Source organism: Nelumbo nucifera, chromosome 2 (genome assembly GCF_055504915.1).
Source record: "Nelumbo nucifera cultivar China Antique chromosome 2, China Antique-T2T, whole genome shotgun sequence".
NCBI classification, from domain to species: Eukaryota; Viridiplantae; Streptophyta; class Magnoliopsida; order Proteales; family Nelumbonaceae; genus Nelumbo; species Nelumbo nucifera.
This window is the reverse complement of record NC_142650.1, coordinates 40,548,453-40,561,583: the sequence shown is the minus strand read 5'-3', so window position 1 is coordinate 40,561,583 and position 13,131 is coordinate 40,548,453. Positions and strand designations below refer to the sequence as shown.

General features: G+C 38.5%; 1 protein-coding gene across 2 annotated transcripts in view; it reads left to right on the top strand.

Annotated features, from left to right (window-relative positions):
• Positions 1-668: 668 nt before the first annotated feature.
• LOC104599201 (Radical SAM superfamily protein) overlaps positions 669-13,131 on the top strand; it is a 32,892-nt gene continuing 20,429 nt past the window's right edge. Inside the window, exons 1-6 of one of the 2 annotated variants that reach the window (XM_010261641.3) lie at positions 669-2,093; positions 2,189-2,827; positions 9,325-9,488; positions 10,659-10,749; positions 10,862-11,019; positions 12,038-12,209. In XM_010261641.3, the coding sequence (XP_010259943.1) occupies positions 2,456-2,827; positions 9,325-9,488; positions 10,659-10,749; positions 10,862-11,019; positions 12,038-12,209 (957 nt within the window). In that variant the 5' untranslated portion in view covers positions 669-2,093; positions 2,189-2,455. The remainder of the gene's footprint in view (positions 2,094-2,188; positions 2,828-9,324; positions 9,489-10,658; positions 10,750-10,861; positions 11,020-12,037; positions 12,210-13,131) is intronic. The other variant, XM_010261642.3, reaches the window with a different exon arrangement.

Genomic DNA, 13,131 nt, shown 5'->3' with positions numbered 1-13,131 from the left:
TGCGAATGTGGGGCGCCAATTTACAATCGTCCGGTCGTCCTTAATGAGTTCAGATCTACTTCTAATTAGACGCTCCTAACACGCAATAGACCACGGTAGCTACACCGCCCAGGCATTAGATGCTGATTCTGTCCACGAAATATGACAACTGCGCATTGGGAATATCTCCTTATCATTCATGGGGAGATGTTCACAATAGATGGTGGTGGTAATTTGAATGTGAGTACTTATAAGTAGAAGATTCCGAATCTTAGGATTATTGGAACATTTCCTATAAGGAACGGGATCTGCTTCCGACACTTGGGCGACTCACATGCGGTGACGGATTTTATTCCTCACAAATGAGCGCCTCACATGTACATCCACTGTGTATTGGAAACATCTCCCGTGAATAATAATAAATAAGTATGGGAGATGTTCCCAATGTATAATAGGATGTATGTGTGAGGCGCCAGGTGTGAGAAGCAGATTCAGTCTCCGCACATTCGGAGCATCTCCCGTGAAAAATAATTTATAAATACGGGAGATGTTCTAATGGATGGTAGGATGTGCGTCTGAGGCACGTGTCAGGCTCCCTAAGTGAGAGCAGATCAGGTCTCCCTAAAATTAATTAATTGACTAATTCTACTCCTACTTGATTATTGTTTCTTCCCTTCCCCTATTCCGTCACTTCTTTGACATCAACACCATCGTCTGGTAGCTTTAGGCTTTAGCAATGGAAATCTCAGTCAGCCTTTTCGCTCTCTACCCCGTTGAGCAAGAACAAGCAGGCAAGCCCTCTGGAATCAAGATGACCGCCATTATCGAACAACGAAGCTGACAGGTTACGAATAATTGGAGATAGGTTGAGGAAACTCGCCGAAATCAATTTCAGTCTAGCAACTCTATAACTTTTTTAAGTAAAAATATAGTCCATTTCTACATTTAAGCTTTCAAAGAAAAGAAGAAAAATGTAGCTCTAGCATCCCACCTCACTCCCCTTTTTCCTTGCCATTTAGAAAGCCGTCAGTAGTTCCCTGAAACATGGAGATGGATTCCATCTGTTCGGTAACCAGGACTGTTGATGATTATCCTCCAATGGGTCTTGAATCTGGGTTCTAGCGCTGGCACTGTCATTTATCCCAGAACATATTGAGTGAAATGGCTACCAATGGCCGAACACAAGGGTTCTGGTGCTTGCCAACACCTAGCCGAACAAAACCAACATCCAATTACATTGGGTGGTGAAATGGCTACCAATGGAACAAGCTCTTCTTTTCGTTTTTAACATCTTCAGTATCCCCCACTAAGTTTCCGAGTTTTTCCACTCCCAGGCGTGAGTTCTAGATCATCCACTCCTATTTCGTGAATCCTCTCTCCCTCCCAAGGTTTCACCCTTTCGCTTTCGAGCTCAAACTCTGATCCCCATCCCAGCTCATCCCTCCGAGACAGTATCCCCCACTAAGTTTCCGAGTTTTTTCACTCCCAAGCGTGAGTTCTAGATCATCCACTCCTATTTCGTGAATCCTCTCTCCCTCCCAAGGTTTCACCCTTTCGCTTTCGAGCTCAAACTCTGATCCCCGTCCCAGCTCATCCCTCCGAGACCTACAACAGCATCCTGGCTTGATTTTTGCTCGGTCACACACTTTACAAGGTTAAATGTAGGCGAAGATGGAGAAGCGATAGGACCAACTGAACCAACTGCGGAGGCATCAGATTCACCACACTCGGGTATGGTGGTAGGTGGCTGATGGTGACGGCGAGTAGGGCTTGCAGGAGCAAAGGTTGCAAAAAAAATGAGCGACGGAAAGAGCCCAAGGAGCTGTTGGAAAGAGATTCCACGTCAGGGTTCAGTTTAGAGCTCTTGAAGTTGGAGAAGACAAAGGTAGCGATTGCAAAAATGAAGAGCTTTAATGTAGCTAAAACTGCACTCGAGAACACAGAGGACCAGTTCTTCCATGTAAGTTTCTAGAATTTCTGCTTCTTATGGCCAATCAGAAAGTGAGGAATCAACGGATATAGCAACATCCGTCTTCAATGCCGCTAGATGCGTACTATAGTGGCAACATTTTTCCTCTTCAGATCCGACCATTAGGAATAGGATCGCGGTGGCGGTAAAATTTTTTTAGCAGTTAAGTTTTATTTTGAAAATTTGAGAATCAGTGAATGGCAAAATTGACATTTTCTTTTTTTTTTCCGATGACGACAGTTCTATAAACTTTGGGGGTAATTTAAGAAATTTGCCCTATTTGCAATGAAGGGCCGTGGTGGAATGTTGGATTGCGTTGGTATTGTTGGTAGCACGTCCCTGCCGGTCTCTAACGAGGGCTGATGACTGGGCCGGTGGGCGAAGAATCCAAAGTTCCATGTTCGACGTTCCACAAATAGAACCACCTTTCCCTCTCTTATTTGAGAGCCTACCCGCTAGCACTCTTAGGCGCCATTTCTACTCCTCATTTTTGTTCTTGTCGGTAAAATGATTCATCAATCCATTCCGAAGCCTTTTACCTCTTTGATCTCTGTTCCATGTCCAAAAACCAAGTTCCTAGATTTCCATTGCTGGCCCAGAATTCGATCAGAAGTCGTAGATTCATCAAGGATGACCGATTCTAGTACTTCACCTTCTTCGTTGCATTATAAATTGCTTGAGTCTGATGGGATTTCATCCAAGGGGCCTTACCGAAATGGGTTGGGGCCTTACACTGGCAGAGATCCGAATGAGAAGAAGCCTGAGTGGTTGCGGCAGAGAGCACCCCATGGAAAGAGGTTTCAGGAGGTTAAGGACTCGCTGTCAAAGTTGAATTTGAACACTGTCTGTGAAGAAGCACAATGCCCCAATATTGGAGAGGTGACAATCAATCTCTTTGCTTTCTATATTTCCTAAGTTCCTCCATTTTCGGGTTTTGTAGTAATAGTTGTTGAACTTTTCTTGTTTCAAGTTTTTTTTTTTTTGTTGGGATTTTCTTTTTGTGGGTTTATACTTTCGGGATTTTCTGAGTTTTAGGTGATAAAAACTGAAGGATGATTTTGCTGTTTTATCATTTAGCTGAGGTTTTGGGTTTTGGAGGGTGATTGGTGAAACTGAAAAGATAAAGAAAAAGAAAGACAATAAGCTTTTCTTTTCTCACTTCTCTGTTTCTTTCCTTTTGGTTTTAATTTTTTCCCTATGGTGTTTGGGTTTGGGGAATTTCCACATTCATAATTTCTTTTTGGGTTGGTGATTTACAGGTTCTGTTATTGAATAGTAGAATCAATGGATATTAAGGTTTTTGTTTTCTGAGCCTTTGTGCAAATGGGAGTCTTAAAATGTAAAATTTTGGTAATACCTTTTCTTTAGTAATTAGAACTAGTAAAAGTGCATCTCTTTTTTTTAAATATTTTGATGAAAGTTAAAATAAAAAATATGTTATTAATTGAATATCGGATGGTCACAGTTGCTCATAAAAAGGATGGTCACTGTTGAAACATGGTTTAAGTCTAAAACAATGCCAAAATTATACTAATGAGCACTATGCAAATTTATGTTATGTTATGTTTTGATCCCTACCCAATTGATAACATTCTTTTGGTACAAAGGATGTGGATGCACTTTTGAGTATATCAAACTTAATCTATTCAATTTGTACACCAAACATGAACACGATCACATTATTAAAGTACAAAGAATCTGCAAAGAGGAAGATGGCAGGGTTTGGGGATAGCAATTAATCATCCAAATCCAATCACTTATTGAACCATAAGTACCAAGTACCAACTGCCAAAATGTCCCTCCATTGGATGCTTCAAAATGGAGTCCCTGCTTGAACTTGTCCTTCTACTCAAGATACTTCTACTGCATAGTTAAATTATATAATCAACTGAAGATACTTCTGTATAATCATTTGGTTTAATGGGTTAGGTTCTATAAGATATTAAGTCAACAGATGGATGACTCTGTTTGGAGTCACTTGGAAAACTTAGAACAAGAAAAAGAAAAAAAAAAGGAAAGACATAAGTAGTGCGATAGAGGAGAAGAAGAAGTAGAAGAGAAGAGAATGCTACGTGTTTAGACAGAAAATATTGTCTCTCCCATGGTTGCTTCTGTTTCCTTTGTATTGCTAGCTATAAACAACAGATAATTTCCAAGAAACCTCCATTTACTTAAAGTTTGGTAGGTTTTTGTTTGCCATAGATTGGGATGATCTTTTTTTGATCAATAACAGTAACATAATTCATTAATTTTTTTGATAGGAAACAGTAACTTTCATTAGATAAAAACCAGAAGTACAACTGTCACCTACTAAAGTGAAAGGTGACCCCTGAACAAAAACAACTTACAACACTGCCCAAAACAAAACCTCCCGATTCACCCCTTGCTTTGCTAGGCTGTCAGATAAAGCATTTGCTGACCTCCTAGACCAATACTTCATTAATTATCAAAGAAATAATTACAATTAAGATAAAGGGAGAGACAAACTCTCTTAGCTCTCCCTAAAAGGGATATAGTATTACAACCATGCCCAAAGCAGTTGATTCCTTTCCACCCCTTGTTTAGCCAAAGAAAGAATTAGCATCTCTTTTAACCCATTTTAGAGTAACATCCATGCCTTGCATCAGCCACTCCACTCCTCTTCCTCTTCCTTTTGCAGCCATCTAATAGCTAGCTTTGAGTCTCCCTGAATTGATAACTTCTTGATGTTCAAATCTTTTGCTTTTTGAATACCCTTTAAAACGGCCATTATTCAGCTCTCAAAGAATCACCCACTCAATAGGACCCGAGTAAAGAACAATAACTTTCCCTTCCTCATTCCTGAATACTCCTCCAATACCTAAAGGACCCAGGTTTCCTTCACTGCTACCATCAATTGGGAGGACCTTTGGAGTGGGGTAAGTTGTAAAGCATTGCCTAGGCTTATCTTGCACCATTGCCTTATCTTATTAACTCTGAAAAATTTGACAAATGGGCGATCTCCTTTCTGATTGAAGAACATGTGGCCATGTGGGTTATGCACCCTTTGTTTAATAGCTATGTGAATGGATGAAAGAATTGAGGGGAGGTGGAAAGGCTGAAGGAGTGGCATAGAGAAACTTTTGGAAGACTGGAGGTAAGAAAAGAAGTTTTCTCAAATCAAATCAAGGAATTAAACTAAAAAGAAGCTCTTAGGCAGCTAACATTGGAGGAGAGTAGGAGAAGATGGGAGTTAAAGGAGGAATTGAATTAGAGGGAATTAGATTGATTTGATTTTATTGCAAGAAACAAGGTTGGAAAGGGTGGATAACCCCTTGCTATCTCACGCCACCATGCTCAGAGATGACTGTGTTATTTATAAACGATGCCTCTGCATGGATTTTTCTTCAAATAGCATAGTATACATTCAACTGCATCTGAATGATGTACTCTAGGCCGGGATATGTATTAATCTGATTATGCTAACAGTATAGGACATAACATACTAGGCCTGTCATGCATAGGTATAACAATTGTTTGAACATGGGTGTGGTGAAGATGATGGTCTGGCCTTCGAAGGTCTTAAGGATTGGCTGGAGGTGGAAAAACGAAATGGCTGGACCCTGACACTGGCTGCTTGATGTACCTTCTTGAGAGGGATCGGGCAGAATGTAGTTCCGGAAGTTTGCTTCTGGTGGTAGAAAAGAGAGATGGCGGGAGGAGAGAGAGAGAGAGAGAAATGGTTGAATCCCCCTTTACATGGGAATGAATCTTGTTATATATCAGATTTCTTTCCTTTTTCTTAATTCTTGGATAAGAGGGGTTTTGGAATTTTCCAACAGCTATCCCATGTCAGTAGTTGCCTGATACCAACTTGTGCTAGAACAGATTGATAAAGAATAATAAGAAGAAGAAAACAAAAGGAAGAAAAGAGAGAAAGAAGGAAGACGAAGGCGAAGAAAAGGAAAGAAAGTTGGAAGAATCCGATCAATCTTGGGCATAACCCTTTCTGATATGATTTATATGAGTACAGATATTACAAAAATACCCTCCAATAGACTTAAACAATATTTTGACTATATTACCCTTAATTAGATGTCTCTCTTAACAGATTCCTCGTGCATTTGCACTGAAAGTGAATGCCATTAAGACAAGAAGACTACCATTTAAATGTGATCTTTGACCTCATGACCACTTTGGGATCTCTTTGTTCAAGTCTGAGCCTGCAGCATCGTATTCTTACCATCAACCCTTGAAATCACTGTGGTTCCAAACAATAAGATTATTCTATAATGTGTTTAATGATGTGAATCCTGCATTGAGGGAGGAATCCTCCCTTGTAGACAGGTTTACTCTAGTTAAGGAAACATCCTCCTTTCATCCATATTCTCTCAATTTCGTTTTGCTATAATGTTGGGTTTTTCTAATAAAGACTACTGAAAAAATTGTTATTCCTCTCTCATCATAGTCTGAGGTAATTTAAGTGCCTTTTACTAATTCTTTTTGTTCCCCTAACTGATAAATTTATTAATTCAATCAAACCTGAAAGAAATTACACTGCAGGAAAGTGCAAAAGGTTCCCTTACACCTATATCCTATTCATCCCCTGTTTAGCAAGTGTATCAGCCAGGCCATTTGCTGCTCTTCTAATCCATTTGAAGCTGACTCCGAATTAATCTGCTAGAAGCCTCACCTCCCTCACTACGCTGTTAGCTCTCATTCAATTTACCACTAAAAGAATGAGTGAGAAAACCTCATTCTTTCAGTTGATCATGATTTTTAGTGTAATAGGTTTTTCTTTTTCATAATTTGGAAAAGAAATACCAATTGCTTTAATCATATTTTTCTGTGTCTTTTTTTTTCATTATTTCTTCCTTTTTTCTTGTTAATCATTTTTTTGACTTACCTTTTCCTTTTTAATGATTTGTATGGTCTTTCTAGTAAATGGGGACTTGGATGAGGCAAAATGTAGAAACTGGTTACTTAATTCATTCATCTTGAGAATTCTCTTCTACTGAGGAGAGATATTATTGAAGGGATGGGAGATCCATCATATGGATGGCCGAACCATGTAGGGTGGCTGGGCGAAATTTCAAAAATTTCATTCTCCCATCTGGAAATCCCATTCCCTGATTTAGAAAAATTGCATTTTTCAAGGTTCGTTCTTGAAACAAACCGGACCAAATCTGAACCAAGATTAGGGAGAGGAATACCTGATACGGAATCCACGCAAAAAGCTCCTCCCAACGTAGGTGCTCACGCCCAAAGAGGGTACCAAATCCTTCCTCCACTGAAGATGACACAACTTAGGGTGAGGTAGGATCAGCAAGTGGATTCTTCAGCAAGAACCCCAATTCTTTAGTAAGAATTGCGTAGGGATGTGAGCATAACTTCAAGATTGTTTCTTCTACCAAGAAACAATATCAAGATTCAATCTTGATCACTCCAAGAGGTGGAGATCGAATAGGGTAGGGCGGCAAAAGCAGAGGGAGAGAGAACTGAATGCAGAAAGCAGTAGAACTGTGTAACCCTTTTCCATTCCCCTCCTCTTTATATATAACCCTTAAAGAGTCAATCTCCTAATTTGATTAGGAGTTTCTTGATCCAAATCTTTATTTGGATCTGGACTCTTTAAGTGATAAGGCTTATCCCTTATCTTATCTGCAGATCAGGATCAACTTCTCCTAATCCAATTAGAAGTTATCCTCTTATCCTTATCTGCTGATCCCTGATCCATACCCAAATTCACCCTCTATTTAATTAATCCAATTAACCCAGTTCGAAATGGGCTTTAGGCCCATTAAGCTTTCAGGTTCACTTCCTTTTAATGTTGGCTAGCTTGGTTCTCTTTGTATGGCATGGGACCCTATCATTTATCTCCACATAAGCCACATGGGTTCAGCCTAGCCTCTGTTACAAGGCCTAGCCAGATTCACTGCTGAATACAGTGAACCCTTGAGTCCATCAGTATGGGCTCTTAATGGGCCCAACATTTACACTAAATGATCTTTGGGTCCAACCATCTTATGAAGTCCCAAGGATTGTGGGCAAATGTGAGATTAACCCTTAAGGTTTATTATCCCTAAATGGTCTTACACTTAACCTCTCAGCCCTTAATGATCATACACTGCTCGACAAGAGAGGACCTATCCCTTGGCTGCAAGTTACAGTGTTGCACTCTCTACTCACATGGATCCCGGGAATTAAAACCTTTTTGCAAACAATTTGTGAAACCATTATATATATATATATATCTCTATATAAATATATTTTGCAAAAACAAATTTCAACAAGTTTGAAATCAACTACCGACAGCTTAGGTTTCTATCAGAGAGAGTGCATTCCCCGATCATTCACATTGTCTGACAAAGGGGCTGATCCTGTCACTATGATCACTCACTCAGGTGAATTCTTGGGCTGCCCCAACATACCCAGGTTTTGACCCCCTCTAAGGATATCACATATTGTAATATCAAAGACAGTCCAATCTGACATCTAGTGTAGTACCATAATCGAGTCTAGGGGTCAGGTGTAACATTCTAGTTTTGCCCATCTGTCTCCAAGGTCCAAGGCAATACTGGAATTTGGTCCGGTTTAGGGTTTCAAGAAAACCCACACCGTATGTGCCTCAAGTCTCACCTTGGCAGCTGAGACAAGTCACCCCAACCCACTTGGCGGCACATTAGTGTCAGCCTTGGCAGGATAAACTTCCCCAGGTCTATCCAATGGTTGTGAAGGTTCTAAACTAACACGAGTCTCATAAGTGTCCAGTTTAAGGGTATTACACAGAAACACACCATATAATATGAACCAAATATGTACTTTTATTCATTTACAATAAATGTCATAATGTACATCAAGCTGATTGGAGCTAAGGGCATACACTGTCTAACAATTATGGCTGTTGTTCAGGCTGTGCAGTGGGCAGGAGATATGAATTTGAGTAGATTACTCATTGAAGGTGACTCAAAGGTGGTTATTGGTTGGCTGTTGAACTTGAACACTGAGACAATTTTGTAAAGTGAAAACCCAATGGGTACAAAGTTCAGCTAAATGCATCGCTGATGCATTAGCAAAACAAGGGTTGGCTAGGAATCTGTTTTTTCTTTTTTTTTTTTTGATAATTAACTTTTGGGCTTAGTTGTAAAGTAAAATGTAAGGGGAGAGGTAGTAGTGACTATACTCTCTAAAGGGTGTATGTAAGCATTACATATTTGTTCTTTATAACTATCAAAGCTGAAAAGCTGATGGTTACTTATAAAAAAATTATCTTCTACTTCATATTTATAAGAATAATGATTTAGTATAAAACAACAGATTGATTATTAGATGGTGGTTGGTTAGACATCTAGAGATTTGAGGTTCAATAATATCAATTTATTTCTAATTATTTGTGTGTTTTTGTTGTACTATGTTAGTGTTGGAATGGAGGTGGAGATGGTATTGCAACTGCAACAATCATGCTTCTAGGGGATACTTGCACCCGTGGTTGTAGGTTTTGTGCTGTGAAAACAAGCAGAAATCCAAAACCACCTGATCCAATGGAACCGGAAAATACTGCTAAGGCTATTGCAAGCTGGGGGTTGGTCTTTGAAAGCTTTTTAACATTATTTTTCTTCAAGCTGTACCTGAAAATGATAGGTTTATTTGGTGTACTTGTTATGGAACTTCTTGTTTTCAGTGTTCAGAGATCCTTAAGCACAAGAATTCTGTCCATGAATCACATTTTCCTATGATATCCCCAAGATAAAAAATTAATACGATCTTGGATCAAGTTATGGATCTCTTTATGGAAAGTTTAGGGGATTGAGTAAATTCTAATTATTGAGATTATTTCAATTTTTTGGTCCAATAACTTCTTAGTTTGAGCAATGTATATGCACATATTTATGCTTAAGAGACATTGGTCTTAGGCAATGTGTGGGAGTTTTGCAGGTTCACAACTGATGCTTGACGAACTCAATATGATTACTCTAGAAGGCAGTCTTGTGCATGTGATGAACATTTTCCAAGTATTTATATTCATTTTTTGATTGTAAGAATTTATACAGTTATCTTTTTTGAAATCAATGGTCACCTCTTGTATTTTTTTGATTATCTTATGATACAAGCAAGAGGCTTGTACCATTACTTTTGACATATCTATGAATTAAAAATGATTGACGTAACATTGTATCAAACATTGCATAAACAAGAATTCCATAACATGTGTAGAAGACCACCAGCAGCTCCAGTTAGAAGAAGTGATTTATTACAAGTGGAAGGAGCTAGAAGAGACAGGTAGACCAAAAAGGACATGGGTAGAAGTAGTAAGAAATGATTTAAGCACTAAAATTAGTGGATATGATTTTAAATAGAACGGATTGGCGAAACAGGATTCATGTAGCCAACCCCATATAGCTGGGATAAGGCATGGATGATGATGATGAAGAATTCCATAACATGTTATTTTATCACAATTTATCTGGGCATTCAAACAGAAAAATGCACAATTAGCTTCCCTATGCATTCTAAAGTTTTCTTATTTGCTTTTGTATTTTTGTTTCCTCTTTTGCACCTCGTTTTATTGACATGTACACTTGTGTTTTGCATTGCACCTCTGTTGCATTTCTCACTTAATTGCAACGCTGAGAATGTCCATTGCTTATATAACTTCAAGTGGAGAAACCTTTAAGGATATCTTTTAGACTTTCAGCAAAGCTTAAGAAGGCTAATGTAGTATTTTTTACACTTTTTGTGTTTGTTTTTGCAGTGTAGACTATATTGTTCTGACAAGTGTTGACCGTGATGACTTACCTGATGGAGGTAGCAGCCATTTTGCAAGCACAGTTGAAGCACTGAAGGTTTATATATTTCTTCTAGCCTTTAATTGTAATTTCTGCCAAATTTTCTATACCCAAAATGTAGACTGATTTAATTTATAGTTCCATTTAATTTCCCATGATTCATTTGCAGAAACTGAAACCTGATATCATGGTTGAGTGCTTGACTTCTGATTTTCGGGGTGATTTAAATGCTGTAACCACTTTGGTGCACTCAGGATTAGATGTTTTCGCCCACAACATTGAGACTGTGAAACGGCTTCAGCGAATTGTTAGAGATCCTCGGGCTGGGTAGGTAGTGCATTTACTAATCTTTCTATAGCTGTTACATCTAATAATTGGTTTTGTGTCAGTGTATTTTTCTTTACTTAAGTTACTTCTTAATCTTGGTTTGAAAAACCTAGCCTGTTTATGCCACTTTTACTTCGACTCTCTTTAGATCTACTGCTATTTCAAGTCTTATTAATATGCCAGACTTAGAAAACTTTGTTTATTCTAGTTTAAATCTACACAAGTCCAAAGACTTCTTTTTTTTTTTTTGAAATGAAAAATCAATTATAAAGAATACCTGGGGGTCATGCTCCATTAATTTATAAATGTGTAAATATTACAATGGAACATTAATAATTTTTTTTCCCGCTTGATGAATAAACAACTCTGCTTTGTACATCATCACCAATAACCACAATATCATAAACATAAACAATAAGTGTGGTCATATTGATAAAAAGAAAATATGTATGGTCACCGAACTATCTCTCTTCTTCACAAAGAGGGTATGATTTGACTGGGTTTGAACACAACCAAATATAAAAAGGGTGTTATGAAATCTCTCAAACTAAGCTTGAGGTGACTACTTCGACCCATAGAGATTTCTTTAGCTTATGCACCTTGTAATGAAAGAGAGTAAAACTATTATGTGGAGAAAGGAAACCTTTATACTACCCTACTTGTTAGTCAAATAGCATAATAAAATAAAATTAAAACACAAAATATCTTGGTTTCTTTCTAAAATATTCTCTTCTGGATCCATCAATATCAGACATTCTGTAGTTGGCTGCAATCTTCAACTGGGATAGGAGGCCAGCTAACTTTAGGAGAGGGGATGGTCCCCAAAAGGGCCTAGGGCCCAATTGGAATGGTTGGTCTGTCAAACCATTTGGCTTGGGATTAAGATGGGTCTGCATTGTTGAGTTAATTGCTTGTTTTTAGATTTTTCTTTCATTGTTTTCTACATTCTTCTTTGTCTTTGACTTCTCTCTACTTTCCTGGTGCTTGTCTTAATAGAATTTCTCTGTTGATAAATCAGGTATGAGCAGAGTTTGTCTGTTTTGAAACATGCGAAGTTCTGCAAAGAGGGGGTGATAACAAAATCTTCCATAATGCTTGGCCTTGGTGAATCTGACGAGGAGTTGAAGGAAGCTATGGCTGATTTAAGGGCAATAGATGTTGATATTTTGACACTTGGACAGTACTTACAGGTGACATGACATAGAAAAGCCATTTTCTTGTTGTTTACTTTTTAGGAATGCAATATAGACACGTTTTAATTGGGCCAAGATCAATTGAATGTCTCCTGCTCAGTGATAACTGACAGGATCATCATCATCTAAGCCTTGTCACAACTATATGGGGTTGGCTACAGGAATCCTGTTTCACCATTCCATTCTGTTCAGTGTCATATTCATTGTTAAATTATGAGCCAATAAATCATTTTTTACTACTATCTAGATCCACGTCAGTTTTGGTCTGCCCCGACTCTTCAAGCCCCTTCAACTTGTAAAAGATCACTTCTTAAAAGTGCTGTAGATGGTCTTCTCTGCAAGTGACCAAACCATTTTGTTCTACTTTCCCCCATTTTGTCACCTATTGGAAGTTTTCCTCTTAGCCTATGTGGTATTGACCTATTACATAAGACAGCTGATGCACCTCTCCATTTTGTCCAATTTGCTCTAATTCTATTGGTGAAATCCTCCTAAATCTCTCCCTTGACTTGTTTTGGATTGTTGAAACAAGGTAACAGAAGTCACATTGAGTTCTCTCTTGGTCTCCAAAGTCCAAACCTAAGTGTTCCTTAATTTGTAAATTCTTTACTGGATAAAGCAAGGCATTTTGTCAAGTAGGGCCTCATAGGCCTGGGTGGTGTAATTTTTTGTTCAGACTGATGATAAGTTGACTCCGCTAGTGTGAGCTTGTCTTGTGCTGCCTGTCCCATGCCTGAATAAAGGAGGTTGTGTTACATTGTTAGCCAACATTAAAAGTTTTGTGAAACTCTTATCGTCATGAATCCTCAATTGCCTTTTTGTGCTTGAACAGAATGGAATGGTGAAAGAGGATTTGTGTTGTGCTTTAGAAGTGCAAGGTGCAAAAAAAAGTGCAAGGGGCTTTTTGTGCCCAAGGCAC